Source organism: Rissa tridactyla, chromosome 1 (genome assembly GCF_028500815.1).
Source record: "Rissa tridactyla isolate bRisTri1 chromosome 1, bRisTri1.patW.cur.20221130, whole genome shotgun sequence".
Taxonomy (NCBI): domain Eukaryota; kingdom Metazoa; phylum Chordata; class Aves; order Charadriiformes; family Laridae; genus Rissa; species Rissa tridactyla.
This window is the reverse complement of record NC_071466.1, coordinates 216151110-216169942: the sequence shown is the minus strand read 5'-3', so window position 1 is coordinate 216169942 and position 18833 is coordinate 216151110. Positions and strand designations below refer to the sequence as shown.

At 46.2% G+C, this 18833-nt stretch overlaps 1 protein-coding gene across 4 annotated transcripts in view; it reads left to right on the top strand.

Moving 5' to 3' along the window:
• PLXNA4 (plexin A4) overlaps positions 1 to 18833 on the top strand; it is a 477975-nt gene that overhangs the window by 234370 nt on the left and 224772 nt on the right. For all 4 annotated transcript variants that reach the window (XM_054221427.1, XM_054221409.1, XM_054221417.1 and 1 more), the window contains exon 4: positions 3314 to 3445. In XM_054221427.1, the coding sequence (XP_054077402.1) occupies positions 3314 to 3445 (132 nt within the window). The remainder of the gene's footprint in view (positions 1 to 3313; positions 3446 to 18833) is intronic.

The following is an 18833-nucleotide window of genomic DNA, read 5'->3' as shown; positions in this document are numbered from 1 at the left end:
CCCTTTCGTCTTGCCTTGCATAGATGCTCATGGTTTCCAGGCAGTTTCAAGGAGAAATCCCCACTGGACTGTCAGTCAGGCTCTAATCCCACAGCCTAAGAACATCTTGAATATAAGAATACCCATACTTCAGTCAGAATAAAACTCTATCTATCCCAGCACCCCAGCTCCACGTGTGGCTTGTAGCTGATGCTGGCAAAGAAGAGCAGGAACTGAGCAAACTGCTCGTGCGTGCTTCAAATTCCCTGCAATTGGCAACTTGGGGAGCTTTCCGAGCAGAGATTGTATCAGTGTCCCTGACTTTAGTGGTGATCACTTGCAGGCTTTGATGAGAATCTTCTCATTTCCCCTTCACAGACTCTTCTGATTTTTTTTATTGTTTTTTTCTAATCCAAATGCCCTGGTTCTAGTGGGTGTCTGGGAGCCAGGAATAAATCTCTCTCTAAGAGAAATTGCTGTGGTGTTGTTTGATGCTCAGAACTGAGAAGAATGCACAGGGAAGGTGGGCTCCATGCCTGGGGTCAAACATAAGAAAGCCATAGTTTGAGACAGGTAAAGGGATGGCTTGAGTTAAGGGCCAGATTTTTGTCTGCAAGCTACAGTAATCACTTCTTTGCTGGTGCAGGGCTCACACGGTCTGTGCAGTGTGGGTTAATGCCTGCCAGACTTTCTAGCCTTCTTCTGAATTTTCTTTTTCCTTAGTTACTAGCTTTAACTATCTGTGCTTATAGTTTTTGGACTGCATGTGCGTGAGCCCATGTGCGTGTGTTTGCACATGTACGGTGGAATGAGCCCACTTCCTCCCTCCCTCCCCCTCTGCAAAATAATGATTTTGCAGGCAATTAGGCCAGCAATAGCTGTTAAATCACTTCCGAGTATCTCTGTTTTCCTGGTGTGAAACCTCTGCAATCTTTTACCTGCACCGAATGCATAGGGGAGATCCCTGGGGGCTGTGCCTCCTGTCTGCGCGGTGTGTTAACTCCAGCCGACCATTTCTCTGCCTCTTCCATCTCTGAGCTCCATCTCCTCTAATGGGGCCTGGCAAAGGCTGAGGACAGTGCCTGAGCCCTGGGGTGATAATTGGCTGCTTACATATCTAGTGGCCTACAGATCTGACCCTGACGATGCTGAAAAATCAAGGTCAAAGCAGCAAAGGCGTAAGGTTTGTTTAGCAGAGTGATCAGTGGAGAGAGCGAGGATCTTCTGCAGCCTTCTGACGAGAACAAGCAGCCACAGGGGACTTGGCAGGGAGAGGAAAAGCTGAAACAGCAGGCGAAGCTCAGCAACTGCTCCCTGAGAGTGAGAACTTGGTGCAGGAAAGCCCCCATGGGAAATAGGAAAAGCTCCTGCCATGGGAGCATTCGAGTTGCCCTGGGCAGAGCCCCAACAGGGGGACTCCCGTGTTTCCCAACCTGCAGCCCTTTCTGTCTCCTTCCTTTCTCCTGCCTGTCCTCATCTTGAGCCCGTTGGCCTCTTTGCCCTTGACCTCATGGGTGAATCATATCAATGTCCACTTTCAAGAAGAGAGACTCTGAGGAGAAGAACTCACCCATTAGGGACCACGGACAAAAGCGAGCCCTTTCCTCCCAGGCGGTCAGAGCCAGCGGGAGGCACGGATGCTCCGTGTTGGGCTTCAGGCCCTGACGTCTTCATGCGTTGGTGCTGCCGAGTGCGTTGCTGTTGTCACCAGATCCATTAAGATGAAAAACTAACTGCAAATCCTCCAGTGTCAGTTGGCCAGCCCAACAGCCAAAGCCTCCATGTGTGCCCACTTCTTCGGAGGCTGAGCATCCCGATGGGTTGCACACAGGATCTGAGCATCCCTGAGCACTATCTGCACACTTTGCTGGCACAGAGAGACCCTCTAACTCTTCTCTGCCTCGTTTCCCCTATTGTTCTAGGGGAAATGAGGTTTCTTTGTTGTCATACAGCATGTGGGGAGATCGAGGAAAGAGGAAGATAAGAATCATATATCATATGTTCATATAACATATTTATATATGCTCGTATATGGTATATCATCAAATATCAGTGCTGCCCTTTGCTCTTACAGGCTTTCCAGACCCTTTGTCATTCCCTCTCTCCCTTTCTCTTTGCCTTTCTGATATAGAAGATGATTCAGGCTCAGTTTCTTGGCTGAAAGGTTGATACAGAAGGAACAAACTCATGGACTGTGTGCCAGGGAACAGCGGGAATGGGTCTTGATACCATAAGTTCTCCACAGCTTGTTTTTTTCCTTTGGGTGGGAAGGGTGCATTTTGCTCAGCTATCAAACTGCACAAGTGCAAACCAGGGACTGGGGGCCTTTGGTCAGGAAGGTATGGAGATCGTGATGTGGAACCCGAAGCGGATCTGATACAATTTTGTGTCTTCTAGGGAAAGCTGCTGTAATGTTTGTGTTGCTGGAGGATAGGTGATTTTCAGAAACTGAAAGGCTACTCACTGAAAATGTAATGAGGGAGACAGGCAATGTGGATGCATCTCTGAAATACGTGGCCAAGGGTTTGCTGAAGCCCAGAGCCTCACAAAGTCCAGAGGGACCCAACACTCCTGTGGATAGCTAGATTATCCCGAATTGTGATTATACTGTTGAAAGGGATTAAAAACCTTCTCCAGCTTGTTTTCAGCCCCGTATCTAGAAATTGGTTTTAGACAAGTAAATAAAACTCCAGTGTTTTGTACACTTTCTTCTGTATCTCTGGGTCACTGTCAGGGATAGACTGGGACTGTGTGTTTGGTTCCTTCTCATAATTCCAGTTATTGATGTTCCTAAGTGACACCTTGTTATGAGATGTGGCTGGAATCATAAGGTGCCACATTTGTGCAGGACTGATTTCAATGTCTGATATATGTAATCAACAAGAGAAATAGTCTGTGTTGTGTTGTACACTCTGCAATAATATATTGCCCCATGGAATATTAGCAATAAGAACAATAATACTGTCTGACTAGTATTTGAGTGAGTCAGTCCTGCAGAGTCTTGTGTGTTTTTTTTAATCTTTTGCTCATCATCACCACAGATTCTGCCCTTTGTGCCATCATTTTCAGCTCAGGAGATTTGTCCACGCAATGACAGCAACAGAGTGATAGTGCCAGATAAAAGCGAGTAGGGTCTGTACTGTTCCACAGTGGTCTTGTGCTGATGGGACCAGCAGAAGCAGTTAAACTTGTTTTGTCCTTATTTTGCAATGACAGTGGTTGTTGTCCAAAAGACCTGGACCACAATGCATTTCTCCAGTGATTATTCTACAGTCTCCATAGAAAGAGGAAAAATACTCATGTTCTCTCCCTGCTTTTGTTTTTTGTTCTGCAGATCCGTGTGGATGGGACCACCAAGAACACTCTGGAGTATGAGATCATGCAGGTGGTGGATACTGGCCCCATATTACGGGATATGGCCTTCTCGATGGATCACGAACACCTCTACATCATGTCTGAGAAGCAGGTAAGAAAAGCCGTCAGTCCATGGTGCTTTGAAAGCTTTAAGCTTGATCATGTTATGGACGTCAGAATTGCACATGAAGTTCTGATAGTGAACACAGTTACTACACACAGTTACTACAAAGATGTGCTCTGTCGTTGGTCTCATGATTTTTTGTGCTTAGAAACCATTGCATTTACACACTGATGCAATTTTTGGGAGGCCAGAGGCGGAGAACTAAGGGGGCAGAACCCACCTCCAGCATTGCTTTATGCAGTACGCGTCCTACTGGCTACATGACAAGGAGTTCTACTGCATCTGCTGCCTACCACATTGCTCTCCACCCCCATTCAAACTGTGGCTACATCTGCCACAGATATGGAGAAGGGTAGCGCTGAATCACTTGGCTCCAACTGGAGTATTTGGAGAAGCTGGAGCCTCTTTGAGACACAGTGATCAAGAATGTAGGACGTTGCCTGCCAGGGCGCAGGCCAAGTTTAGCGTAATGTTCCTGTTGTGTTATTAGTATTATTATTGAAAATACTAACAGCCAGATTCCAAGGAAGGACATGGAAGTCTGACTGATTTCAGCAGAGTGCTTGGCCTTAGGAAGTTTGCTGTTTGGGGTGGGTGGAGGAAATAGTTTTGCATGCTGGAAGCCACCAGTCCAAGTGTGACATGTTCACTGATACGTTAGGGTTCAGTGATTCTTTGAGCAAGTATTAACCGCCTGACCTTGGATCATGTAAGTGGCACCAAACATAAAACATCCACTTGATGTGCTTCTTTTTGCCTTCATGAATTGCCTGGAGGATGTCTTGCTTGGGAACACACATTCCCGTAGCACTTTCAGAGCGATGTGGTGTCCTCCCAGTATTACCCAGTTCTTTAACACCGAGATCCCCCCTAGATGTTGTGTGGCGTGCTCTGACGCTCTGACAGCGTTGCTCTGCAGTGGTCAACAGTCAGAAGTCTCCAGGATGGAGATGGGCTGCAATGTCCGCTCTTCTCACCCACCCTTGTAGCAGTTTTACCACCCACTAATTCCTGATTTAAAAAAAGTAGCAGTGAAGAACAAAAAACAAGTTTCTTCTTCATTTGCCATGATTTTATAGACCCTCCTCATATCCTCTTCTGGTGTCTCTTTTCCAGGCTGTGGCTAACACTGAAATTATTAGCCTTTACCTAAGCTAAAAGTAGTTTTCTCCTGGCCCATAAGGCAGGGATACGTGCGTTTTTTGGAGGGAGGTGTTTAGCGGGGTTGCTGTGGTCCAGGAGCTCAGATGTGGCAGGCTGGCTATCCTTCTTCCCATGCAAAGTTGGTGCGTTATAGTTTCCAACCTATGACTGTCATCTCTTCTGCTTGAATAATTTTTTTTTAAAATGTTTTGTGTCTCTACAATGTCTCCAACCATCTCCCTAAGCTATGAATACCTTAAAGTTGGAGTGGAGAGGGGAGAAACTCTGTAAATCTGTCTTTATTAAAGAGGCTGCAAGATGTTGGTAACTCAGAAGAAAGGACATGATGACAGAGCTGGGATTGCCTTCTCATCTGCTCCATGCTGGGCAAGGATAGGATGCACCTCCAGTGCTGAAGTGAAAACAGTCCCAGTCACCTGCTGGGATGGGGTGGGAAGATGGAGGCAGGTGTTGCTTGTGAGCTCCTGGAAGATGTTGGTCAAGACATGGTTCCGCTTTCTTGTCCTTTTATTCAGTGGATACTTTTTTTTTTTGAGCAGAATGGGGCTTCCTGCATGGTCAAACCCCTTAAGCGTGACAATATGCCAATAATCAACCCACTGATTTCAGATTTCCCCAGAGTTTCCTTTTTTTGTAGGCCCATTTGGCAACAGGTCACCTCAGATAGCATCAGTGGCTTTGTTCAGCCCTTCAGATTTATGGAGACAATACATTTGGCTCCTTTGGACTGGTTGGTCTCATAACACACCCAGGAGCTGACTTGATTATCTCTAGGAAAGGGCAACAGGGCAGCACTGTTCACTCTCACTTCCTAAAAAAATGAGTTCTGGAACAAGAGGAGCAAGTTGTTTTCCTCCATAAACTTCCTCCTTCCTTGTTGTTTTCCTCCAGAAACTTCCAAGAACATATTCTTGCTGGTGTGTTGACTACCTGCACTGCCTTGACCATTACAGCATGAACAGACTCATTTTGTGTTTGGCTATTCTGAAGCACAAGCTTAGGCAGGTTTTTTTTAGGACCATAAGTTGCTGACAGAGCCCTATAGAGAACTCAGGAGTCCCTGTGATTTATTCAATCATCTCCTCCATCTTTGATGCTGAAGGGTCTCTGTATAAGAGATGTTGGTGAAAAGGGCACAGATTGTTTTTATTTAAAATCTGATCTGATTTAGTGAAACACTCAACACTACAGAAGCCTTTGCCCATTTCTGATTTTATCTGCGACGTAGCAAGCAATGCGAATGACAGCGCTGCCATCACGGCAATACAGACACTATCTGTGTGCTCCTGATATAACGCACTTCAAGTGCTCGAATGAATTAGCATTTGTAGAGCCTCGGTGGCTGAGAGTGAGCGCAGGGTTTGCCTTTGCTGGAGGCAGGACTGTGAACGGCGTGGAGCAGTGCAGGCTGGCCTTGGGGAGCATATATCCATCCACTGTACATGCCATGTTGCACAGTTCTTCTCATAAATGGATGAAGATCTGACTTATCAGAGGTTTTCACCGCCCACAGAAATCCCCAATATTGTGAGGTCACTGGAGATGAGGGAAAGGAGGGTGATGGCATGACCCGACCTTTTCAAAGGCAGGCAGGCACCAGGAATGGTCCTATCCCTGGGGAAGGAGGAGGTTTCTCCTCCCTCTGTCTGTTGGACTCAACCCTGGCTGTGCCCCGCAGATAAGAGGGATTCTGTTGGGTGTGTAGCTACTCCATTAAAAGCAGTTTTGCCAGGCTTGGTTCCATCACTCACCAGTCTTCAAAAGGAATGAAGCCTCAATGATGAAGCCAATTTCTCCAGCTTGTCCCAGTCCTATCACGGCTCTGGCAGTCCCAGCAAGTATCGCTCTTACCACGCCCCAAACTATTCTGCAATGAGGCATTTGGACTTAGCTCAGCAAGGCACCCTTTAACTTGAAACACCTTCAAGGAGCTGTCACTATAAATCTGGCTACTAGAAGAGGCTTTCTCGTGCCAAAAAAATATATCCCCTGGACTTTTTAAGGTCAATATCTTCATGGGAGCAGTTTCCACAGTGCACTGTGGGGTCCTTGGGTTACACATGGGAGTTTTCATCTGGAACTGACTCCCTGAGCTCCACGGGGAATGGGGAACCCAGCTCAGCCCTGTGGCCTGTGGCTGTAGCAGGTCCTCCCTTGCAGCTCCTCTGAATGCCAAGAGGTGATGAGCAGCACTTGTTGGTGCTATCAGATGTGCTGTGCTCTCAGGAGCAGGATACAACAGCTTTTCACTGTCAGAGGCTCCATTATATATAAAAACGTATTTTATAGGGAGATTGTTTAAACAAGGGATACAGGAAGATTTGTCACCGAAACCCAGAGATACAGTATGCAAAGGTCCCATCATTTCACGGAGGTGCGGATGTATGTGTGTTTTGAGTATGAACGTGTGTTTCAAGTCCCTGATAACACAGTGGGGAAGGGTTGGTGCATTAGGACATTAGGAAGAAGTTCTTAGACATTAGGAAGAAGTTATTTACAATGAGGATGGTGAGACACTGGCCCAGGTTGCCCAGAGAAGAGGTGGAGGCCCCATCCCTGGAGACATTCAAGGCCAGGCTTGATGAGGCTCTGAGCAACCTGATCTAGTTGAAGATGTCCCTGCTTACTGCAGGGGGGTTGGACTAGATGACCTTTAGAGGTCCCTTCTGACCAAACACATTCTATTATTCTATGATTCTATTCTATGCATGGGATCTGTCATGATTTATCAGGAGGTCTGCAATTTAGCTCCAGCCTTCACAAAGCTGGACGGTGTTACCCACTGAACAGGGGTCTTGTGTGGTGGAGGCAGGGAGGGGGCTGTGCCGGGGTGTCGTTTCCTCACTTATCTGTCTAAATGGCACTTGTCCTTGTATTGAGATGTTCCCTGGGGGTCACGGGTACATTGGAGGCTTGGGCTGTTTCTTTTTCTTCTTTTTTTTGTTTCTGGTACACAGACACCGGGGAGCCCTCTGCCTCACACGCTGATCCAAGGGGATGAGGAGCAGATGGGAAATACTGCTGGAGGAGCACGGGAGGCCTGCAGTGTCTCTGCATTTTCTCTGCTCCCCATCACACATGCACATGCTTCCTCAGGTCCCTCTACCTCCTCTAACCCTCTCCCTGAATCTCTTTCTCCTCCCAATTGAGAAGCTTGAGCCTACAAGCTCTCTACAAGTTCCCTGGAGCTCTCTGCAGGGATTGAGGTGCTTCTTTCACCCTTTTCTCACTGTCCCTGGTCCCATGCCTCTTTATGTCCCTGTCCTCTGATTTGCAGGCTTACATTTGCTTTTCCATCACTCCTCCACTCCTGGAATCCCTGTTCCTTTGCTCTCTCCTCTTCCAGCTGTCCCCACGCCGCTGGCTGGCCAACCCTCCTTGCTTCCTTGATGCTTAAGTGTTGACACGCACGTGCAGCTCTACATGCCAGGAGGTGCAGGATGCTCCTTTTCCTGTTGTGGCTTTGGACTGGTATTTGGAAGGTCACTTCCATCACCCCCTAAATAACTTTGTTTCATCACGTTAGACTCCTGGGTCTCTCCCAGTGCTAGGTGTGTTTTGCAAAGCTGACGCAGCACCTGGAAGCAACTCCAAGACATGAGAATCTCAGCTCTTCCCTTTGATATAGCAGGATCAAAGGAAAGAGCTAGAGAAAATGAACTTAAAGGCTCAAAAAACAGAAGGCAAAGAGCAAGATGCCCCAACTTCTTATCATTAAACTCACAAGGCTTTGAGCTGCCTCCTACTTTTTGTTTACTAATGGCTCGGGAAGACTCTGTTCTGCAAACAGTTTATGAGTAGCCCTACGTTTGACTCAAGGAAGGAGATTTGCTGTCTCTCTCTGTGCAGGCAGGTTTGTTTCATGCAGATGAGTCAGCTTCTTCCCTGTAAACTAGCAGAAACTCATCCATGATCTGAGAATAAATCACATCTGTGCGGTGCTATCATTCCCTAAAACCATTGCAGTATGTCGAAGGTGAGGCTGGTAGGGTCATGCGTAGCAGAAGCAGATAGGTATTTTGGGGGCTCTTTTAAACTTTGCCAATGAAATATCAAATAAATATGCACTCTAACTGAAGCCTGGCAGAAACCACATTTGGTAAAAATTAAGTAACAGTATTGCAAATCATGTTGACAGGGTCTTTTTGGCCTTTCTGTGTCTGTTTCTCATTAAAATGGGGAAGGCTTATACCTATTTGTCTCCTGAGATTTATTCTTCTTCCCTTTGCCGCTGAGTCACTATCTGCAACAGAATTACTGTGTGCAAATTAGCTGCAAAAGAAGAAGTGGCGACTGGCTAGTTTACTTCTGATTTTGTGACCACTGATTAAAATCTTGTCTGCTGCTTTTGTTATCATATCAATTAGTTAAAGCAATCATTAATAACTTTGCTTAATTATAGCTTAATTTCTTCAAATGTGGTCTTTGCGCAAGATTTCAATTAGCATTAACTCCTAGGTTTGGAGTGGCTGTTTCCAGGGGATTGTCAGTCTGAGGCTGTCCCCAGAAACACTGGCTCAAGATCACAAGTTTTAAAAATAACTCCACAGTTTTTCCTTTTAATTTGCATTTGTTTGTTTGTGAGCCGTCAGGTTGTGTGCAGACCATGTTTTTCATCATTGGTCCAGAACCAGAAAAGACAGAAATGATCTTGTTTGAAAAGGGAAAGCTGAGATTGTCTAATAGGTGTGACTTTTTGACCTGGGGATTTAAAAGCAACAGAGACACCCATAAACTGTAAATTTTTGGCCATGCTGTTGCAGATTTCTATTATTCGACTCTGCTGTCTTCTAGACTCTTGGAGTATTGACTGTCAACCTGTAGAAGGGGTTACTGTGCATAGTGTGAAAGATGACCACTCTGGACATCCACCCTTTGGAGATGGTTCAGTCTTCTGCAGGGCTCCACTATTCAACTTCTGAAAGCTGAGAAGGAAGGCTGTTGACAGCATAGTCTCTTCCTTGGAGTAATTGGCTGTTCCTAAACCAGACTGGCACCCTAGATGAGATCAGGGTCATCAGAGCTTCTGAGACCCAAGTCAAGAGTTGAAATGCATGCTCTCTTTGCAAAGATGTGTCGTGTTAGGCTCTCCCTAAATCCTCAAGTGGACTCCAGACTGCCCATTTCATTGCCCAGCTGCCCTGCTCTTGGATAGTCCTGCACAAAAGAGATAGGGAAGAACAGTTCCTAGAGTTCAGGCAATCTCTATCAAGCAATGAGTGTAATCCCAGTTGGAAGCAAAGGAAATTTCTGTTCTCTTTGACTGTTCTTTCCTGCCCCTAAAATACCACTCATTACCCTCAGCAATATCAGAGGCTGAACTCTGCTCTCCCTCGCATTTGCTTTCACCCAATTAAGGGCTCATTAAATATGGTCAGATGCCCTCTAAGAAATGACTGCATAGATGGAAAATCCTGCATGGATGCTCAGCTAAGGATGGGAAAGACACTGTGTTGAGTGCCTGTGTTTCTCAGCCAAGAATGATAAAAGCGATTTGGCCCACTGGCAAAACTGTAGCACATTGTGCTGCTGACTCTTTTGAAATTATTCTTTATCAGCAAAAGGCGTATTATTACAAAAAGTCATAGTTTTGCTTGATTTTAACTCATTTTCTGCTAGCACATGGGTATCCTAGGAGTAAGGAGTTGTGGGATAATTAAGGGAATAGGGAGTCCCTTAACCTCCTGCTGGGTTGGTTGTGTGTTCCAACGGGGATGTAAATAAAGCAGAAAGCCGGGGTGAGCAGGTGAGGAACCAATTCAAGCTCTTGGAGTCGTCCCAAATGAGCCATTTATGGCAAGGGAAGAAATTCTGCTGGGAAGCTGTCTCCATCCCATGAGATGCATGGGCATCTGGAATTTCATCTCCCACTGCCCCTCAGCCTTGGGATTTTCACGCTTGAATTAAGCTCTTTCTATGCTTTGGAAATGCTTTTGCAAGCCAGTTTGATGCTGTATTCAAGTGTCCCACTTTGCCCTAAAGCAAGTACTATGCTGAATGCAGTGGAAAGGGAAAAAAGCTTTGTGGTTGAGACAGTCCAGGGTTTCGGAGACCTAGACTCATACCCTGCCTTGCTCACAGAGTCCTTGCACACCTGTGGGCAAACCACTGTAACTCCATGTCTCCTGAAGGTTCAGAAGGTATCTCCAAGATCAGGACCTCTTTTGGAACTCTCTGCAATTCCTCTAATGCCTGTTGAAACTTAGGTCTCCTCCTGACACCTGAGGCTGGTGTGCATGCACTGGTGAGAGCTGGAATGCTTTGCTGGATCCCAAAGTTCAGAGGGACTTTTGTTATGTTGCCATCAGGTATCTAGTCTGAGCTCTGCTGCGTGTATTGGAGAGGGAAATGCTTCTTGAGAGAGCAATTGTCCTCCTCTTTATAGCCATCCTGTAGGTGACATTAAGTTATAGCTTTCTTGATCCCATATAGAGGAACGCAAGCTGCGTTGAGGGGACCAGCTAGGAGCAGTTTGACAGTCTTTCACCGGAGGGAAGGATTTAACACAAAATGCAGGTCGGTATCCCTTTGCTTCATGCTTGACCTTGCTTATGTGTGCCAGAACCCTGTCTCTTCCAGACCTGCCCCATCCCAGAGAAATGACTTCTCTGCAAGCACATTGCATTAATCGTTGGGATGCAGCTGGGGGGGAGTGTATCAATGCAACCGCTCAAGTACTTTGAATACATGTATCTTAGCCACGGACAGAGTCTAAACCCTGTTTGCTGGCAAGACATGAATTCGTATAACCGCCCTCTGTGTCAGTGCACCGCTGGTGAAATTTTACGGCTGATGAGCAGAGGGGCCTGAGTGACACGTCCTTGGTCATGACATATGCCTGTGACAGAGTATTGCCTCGGAGACGAATCTCCCAATCACCCCTGCGTCAGATTTTGAATGGTCTTATGTCCATACAGATACATTAACACAATTTAGTGCCTGTTACAGTCTTTATCATTACAAGACCTACGTTCAGTCACAGTGGTGGCATATTTGTGCCTGAGCTCTACAGTTATGCCCTCTTCTACATGTCCAGCATTTTGGGATAGAACTGCAGTTTTCACACTGCCATCTGTGGATCTGCATTTGGCTTGAACTTCAGCAATGCCTAATGTCAGCATTCATTTCTTAGATTGCCAAAGAGTCACCCCCTTGCCAGGATTCTTCCTCCACAGGCTGCTCAAAGAGGCTGCACAAGAACTAGAGGATGCACAGAGGCTTTTGAAGGTGCTGTGTTCCTGTAGAGGGTGGTTTAATTCAACTTTGGGACTCCTTGCCTTAACGTGGGCACAATTGTAGGGAGTTGCCTTGGGGTCGAGACATGAGGAATCATGGAATGGTTAGAGTTGGAAGGGATCTTAAAGATCATCTAGTTCCAACACCCCTGCCCTGGGCAGGGACACCTCCCACTAGACCAGGTTGCTCCAAGCCCCGTCCAACCTGGCCTTGAACCCCTCCAGGGATGGGGCAGCCACAGCTTCCCTGGGCAACCTGTTCCAGTGTCTCACTACCCTCACAGTAAAGAATTTCTTCCTACTATCTAATGATATGGGATGGGTCATTCAGTCTAACCAGGTCTCCCTGCTCCTCTCCCCTGTGTTTTTAAGTGGGAACATTGGTCCTTCTAATTCATGAGGCTCTGCTTTCACAAAGTAATAGCTACCCCCCTGCCATGCACAGAGGACAAAAAGTGGGTAAGACTGGAGGAAAGAGTGAGCAATGCCCATAAATGCAAAAAGCATTTGTGGAGTCATTTCCCGTGTGAGAAGCGGTAGGGACTATCGATCCTCAGGAGCGGGTGACGGGTGGGAAACAGTTCAGACGTGTCCCCTGGGGCAGAGCGCTCGCCAGCACACCGCGTGCGGGTCATCTGGCACTATTGATTGCGGTGTTGTTCCTCTGCTGTGTGGCCTCTCTGAGTCAAACACGGACTGCTCAGCAGAGCTACTGCGCTGTGTGGGGGAAAGGAGGTGGATCTGTGGAGTTAAATGCATCGCTCCTCTGATTTTCAACTAAAAATCAACTCCTGTCTCTCTGAGTCCCGGAGGACTGGTAGGTTATGGTTTCAGCTGGGAATAGGTCAGAGCATTAAGGGCAGCTCAAGGAATTTAGCTGGAAATCTGAAAATCTCCATCCTCCCCTCCCCCAGCCCCTGACCCTGTAATAGACCCAGAAGAAGGGGAGAAGAAAGAGGAAACCTAAGAAGCTGGTGATTACATGTGAAGCCTGGCAGATCTGTAATCCTGGACTCCATTAAACATCTGTCTCCTCCAATCTCACTGACAGCCTGGTCTCCTCCTCTCCACTGCCTCGCGCAGACCTTACGTTTGCAGGTCACTTGAAAGCACCGGTTGTTAATTATCCCCCCTGCTTTGGTATTCCACTCCAGCCCAGCCTGGGCACCAGCACTCCCAGGGAGGGAGGATTTGGGCAAGACAGAGACCCTGGCTCAGAGGTATAGGCACTTCCTTGGGTTTAAACTCTTGGGTTTAAAATCTAACGCACGCTTGAGTGTTTTCCCAGTTCGGTGCACAGTGGTTGTCAGAGACCATTCTCTTAATTATTGCATTTTAAATATGCTTCAAAAGTTGCTTCCTTTGCAAACTCGTGTATCTTATTACTTTCTTTGAAGCAAGTATTTGCTCTCTTGGGGCTTTTCCTTACACCATAAGTGCACAGAGTTATAATTTTCTAATGCCTGTTCTGTTTTTCATGTGACACCTCTGAACTCCTGAGCATGCTCCTTGTTACTGGGGATTGATAGGTATTGCATTGTCAGACTCAGGGAGAACTTTTTTAAGTGCTCCAGAATTTGCTGTCTTCTGCACTCATGGCTTTGAGTCTTTCTTGCTTTAGGCCCCTGCTAAATATCTTTCATCACTTTATATTACTTGATATAGTCATTATCATCATAGATGTGTGTAGCAGGAACAGGAAAATGAAATACATTCCAGAAGCTGCCCTGGAAAGGCAAACTGGCTTTTATGTTCTTTTCTATTAAAAAAGAACTTTCAAGTCATACTGTGACATTAAATTTTTTTGCAGTTTTTTTCAGGGTTTGTTTGGGTTTTTCCCCTATTTTTATGATTTTCCAGTTTGTGATTGGAGACAAGTGTACCCAAGTACCCGGAAAATTATTTTCTTGTTTTATCTCCTAACCAGATGAGGAAGTAATGGGAATCCTTGAGACGTAATTTAGTTTGTTTCGCTTTGTTTTTTTTTCTTTAGAAAGATTTTTTGGACCAGCAAACTGAGCACTCGGTCAGTTCTCAGTTGTATATGGTATATCTGTATTTTTTTTTGCGTAGTATAGGCTTGGCCTGCTTAGTCACTTGTGTAGATGGACAGTGCAGCTCAGGAAGACACCCAGTGCCATAGTGACATCACCTGAAGTCCGGGCACACACCTGTGCTTGTGTCGATATGATAAATGTAGCAAGGGCCGGGTTTTTGGGTACTTTGGAAGATTTGAGGGGACAGGAAAATCAGTGCAGAGAGTTGTGTGGATAGTCGTGTGCTCGCGTGCCCATTCAGTGGGTGCTGTACATGGACAGGACAATTTCTCTGTCAAACGGTCCATGTTTCATTGACTGAATAAGAGTCAGGTTAAGGTTGGGACTTTTTTAAATAATGGTCCTCCTAGTTCTGCTGTCTCATCCCAATCCCAGCACTTTTCACATCATACTGGCTCCCTAGAAATCCTTTCCCTTAATTCAGCTGATGAATTCGCTTCTTTTCCTCTAGTATTGAACTCCTATGTAAATACCTGCTCTTGTGTCTCTCCTATGAGAGTTTAGATCCACGGATGCCTTTGTGATGTGTTTATGAATTTGTAAACCCCTTTGGATTTCTTGAGGATGAAAAATAGTGTTTGTACAAGATACCTGCTCCCATGACATCATTTGGGAAGCTTTTTCTGGAAGGAACCTTCCAAGCACTTTTGAAGTTCACATGTCAGTAGTTTCTGCACCAAAGAGCAAAGGTACCCCATGTGTTGCCTCCAAGCATCACATCAGGAATGTGTTTTGATGGAGAATCAACTCTAGGGTGATTCACATAACTAATGTTGGATTCACAGAGCACTGGCACAAAGGAGACAGGCAAACATTTGGACTGACATCGCAAAGTATATTTTTTTTCCCAGAAGCTATACTAATAAATGAAATAAACCAGGGAACAGTCTCTGGCCCTGTGACCAGATGCTGCAGCGTGGCCTGCGCCTGTAGATCTCAGCTCTCTGACTCTCCCAAAAGAGGGTAGCTCCATCCAGACTGTGTAGGGAACAAACCCAAGCCATTCCTGGACATTGTTTGAGAGACTGCAATTTGGACAGCCAAAGCCATGCAAGAGACCATGAAGAATCTGACAGCGTGGACTCTTATGGCTCTGCAGCACCTCTCCAGCTGTAGGAGGATCCATGGGAGTCTGTTTTTCCTCCGCACCACGGGTCATCCTGAAGCCTTTAGCCCTGGGAAGGGAAGCCTGTGTAGTGTTATCTTTTATTGGGAGTTTTTAGTGCCAGCAGTTAGAGGGATCCTCTCTCGGCTTCCTCATGATATAAACTCATCTGCCAGCCGTTGGATGGAGAAGGGGTACGTAACTCCCTGATTGCTATTTTTGCATTCCCTATAATTGTTTCTGAAAACAGTGTTGACATTTAGGCAAAGCACTTCAGGCAGCTGCTGCTGCTGCAAATACTGAGCACTTTGAGCCTCCCCGTGTGTTCTGTCTGGGCTGAAGCGTCTCCATGCTCTGCCACAGCCGGCTCCCAGCGAAATACTGGTAAGGGACAGGATGTCTTTCACCCACAGGATGCAGTGTCAAAATGATCCGAGAGAGATTTGAAACCCCTTCCGTCTCTGAAACAGATGGGGGGATGTTTTTCTTTTCCTTCTGAAGGGAGCTGTGTGTTCTGTTTTAGAAGAACAGCCCTCCCAGGCTCTCCCTGGCTTGCAGCCCTCTTACAACCATGGCATCTATTGCTAGTCAAGGAGGGGTGAAGAAGCAGGTAGCAGAGCTCAGGGCACACTTTTGGGCAACTGGTGGGTTATGGCCCATCAGTCCTTACCCCTGAGCACCTTTGCTTTCATTGTGGCCTCAACTGACACCATTGAAACCAAAGGGCAACTGGCAACTGGGTCAGACCAGAAACTGGTGCGAAGGAAAACTATTCTTGCTCTGTGTGAGCTGCTTGATGTGTAAAGGAAAACCATCTCCTTCCACACTACGACACCAAGAGAGGGTTGTGGGTTCACGCGTCTGTGCTATAATCGCCTCCAAAGTGGCCTTTTTCTTTGCTGCTTCAGATTTTTTTTTTTCTCTCTCTCTCTCTGAGAGCGTTATCTATCCCCGAGACTTTCACCTCAGGCCATTAGCTGGCAGGTTGGTCATTACAAACCACTTGGCAGTGACTGATTGTGGGGGTCTCTTTTGCCACGGAAAATGTGGAACTGATTGTCTGGGTGACCCCATTTGACCTCGGGAATTCTGCATTTAACCTGGCTTTAGACATAATAAACTCCAGTAATTAGCAGAGAAATTCAGCAGTGACATGCCTAATTGATTGGAAATGCTGGTCCCCCATGAGATGTGAAGCTGCGCTGGGGGGAGCCACCTGAGAGGCAGCAGCGTGGGCTGTGAGGGGGTTGTCGGGATGCTGCCAGGAGGCAGGAAAATGCAGAGAAGGAATGTGAAGCATGTTGTAGGTTTGCTTTTCTTTCCAGCTGAGCATGCTGCAGGTTTGCTTTTCTTTCCAGCTAATGGACTTGGTGAACATGCTATCCATCACTAATTACTTATCCTTTTACTCAGCGCTTTCCCAAGGTTGAGCTCACACCTTTGGGAAAACACACCTAATCTCTGCGCAGACCATCTTAACCGTGTGCTTGCAAAAAGAAAAACACTTTCTGTGATCCTCATCTGAAAATCCATCAGTTTGTGCCCCACCAAGGAGGCCCGTGCGGGCCCTGTTTGGGAGAACATCATCATTTTCAGGTCGTGGGTTGATGATACCTTATCACCCGTGTCAATATGGATGTGTAATATCCCTTTCCAGGTCTTAAATTTGTGCGTCTAGACTGATGACAGTTGAAAATGAAAACATTTAAAATTAATTTCTTGTTTTGGTTTGTGGTTAAAGCTGGCTAATTTACTGCCCTGGTTCATGGCACAGCTTCAGGATGACTTGTGTACACACTTCGGAGGATGGTACTCTGAATGGCTTGTAAGTGGAGGAGTGATTACCTTCATCTGCTATTTCAGTGTGGGTTGTTGTTTGGTTTTGGTTTTGGTTTTGTGGTTGTTTTTTGGGTTTGTTTTTTTTTTTTTTAAAAATCATGGCTTTCCTGGCTCCTTCAAGCAGTGGACAGGTAGTCACGCGGACTTCAGGTTAAATCTGTACCATGACCATTCACGGGAGGTGGGTTGTCTTGTCTATTAAATTGTTGTGACGGCACTTGGCACATCCTCACCGTGGGGACGGCAAGCTGTCTCCCAGACAGTCCTGGAGATGGTTTGGGAATGACCATGGCCAGTGACTGTTTCTGAGGGGCAGTTCGGTCGCAGCTGCTCCATTTGCAGGTTAAAACAGTTTAATGATCTGTACATCTGTTATCCTATACTCACTGGCCTCAGCACCAGAGAGCAATGCAGGGCAGGTTAAATTTACCAGTGCAGATACAACTTTACAGAATAGCACAAACACAGTGTTATGTGATTTGTGTAGGTGGGCAAAGTCTCCATACTACTGCACAGGATGGGAGCTATTGCAAGCTGTCAGCTTGAGCACTTAGTGCTTTTGTCTTGTGCTTCTAATTAAATGTTTGAAATATTGATTGAGAACTGAGGACTATCTTATAAACAGGAGCAGCAGAGGAGAAGAGCGGATACATGTTTGGGGAAAGCCCACACGGCCCCCTGGAGCAGACTTGCTGGGCGCAGAGGGGTCTCTGAGCTGACAGCATCCTCTGGTTAAGGCTGTCTGCCGATGTACAGGCGTCACTGGAGGTGTTTGTCCGTACTTCAGGGATAGCTGCTTGTTAGCCACCTTGAGCACATCCCTGACCACAAGGACCTCACGTTTGCATGATGCAAGACAAGTGTCTGTGTGGTAAGAGACCTAAGAGGGGCTGGGAAGGTCAGCTGTGATGTTCTCAAGACCTGTCAATGGCGCTGACACCCGCTGGTGTCTCCTGCTGCCGTTCAGGTCCCAGGAGTTCACCCGTCTCTGTGCATCCAGCCTCCTTCAGGGCTGGTTTGCTTGAGGTGCACCACCTCCTCCAGGCAAAGGGAGCCTCCGAAAACCAATCCAGGGCTTCAGGGACACTTTTATACACTGGATCAATACATTAAAAAGGAAAAAGAAATACAGTGACAACACCATATGCACTGAAGCATCCTGCGGAGATTGCAGAGTCTCAAAACAAACATTAGACGTGTAAACAGTGTATCAGCATTCCTTCGCGAGGGTAGCTGCAGATCCATTTATTGCCTTCTGATCATTTATTTTCATTAATTTTTATAGCTAAACGTATAAAAGTGCTTGTGGCAAATATCGTAGGCTCTCCCTGCTCCCACCCAAGCCAAACAGCCCCCCTTTCTCTTTTCTGGACTTTCTTTTTAAAGTGACAATCAATCAACCTACTACTGATTGTGGCATGAAGTTTACACAGTCAACAATTTGCACTGACTCCTTGCCCCTGTCTTCAGTGCTCAGACAGCTTTCGGGTGTTATTCGTTCTATTTAGAGGGACAGCAGTAATGGCTGTGGTGCAAAAAGGTCTTTTAAATACTGAAGTATTTGTATTTGATGTGAGTTTGTGTGTGTCTTTGCTTCCTCACACAACTGTTTAGGAGAAGGAAGGAGGAAGGAGTACTCATACGTGATAAAGAACTGCAGTTTTGAATCATTTTTTCTTAAAGCAGAGGAACTATTTGTAGGTTTTAGCATCGACAGATTTGCCCCAGAGTCCTAGAAAAATAGCAAACTTCTTGACTGGGCAGATGAAATTTTCTTGCTCAGCTGCGTCGTGTCCCTGGAAATATCCTGCGCATTGCAATGGGACGATTTTATTCTTTTTTGGTTTTTTTTTTTGCCATCCTGCCTCTCCAAGTTATTAACTTTTTTTTTATTTCACTCTGAATTTAGTCCTCTACTTGTGGGGAAAAAAAAAACATATTTGTCTGTCTCTGTGATTTTCGCTTCACTTGGGATG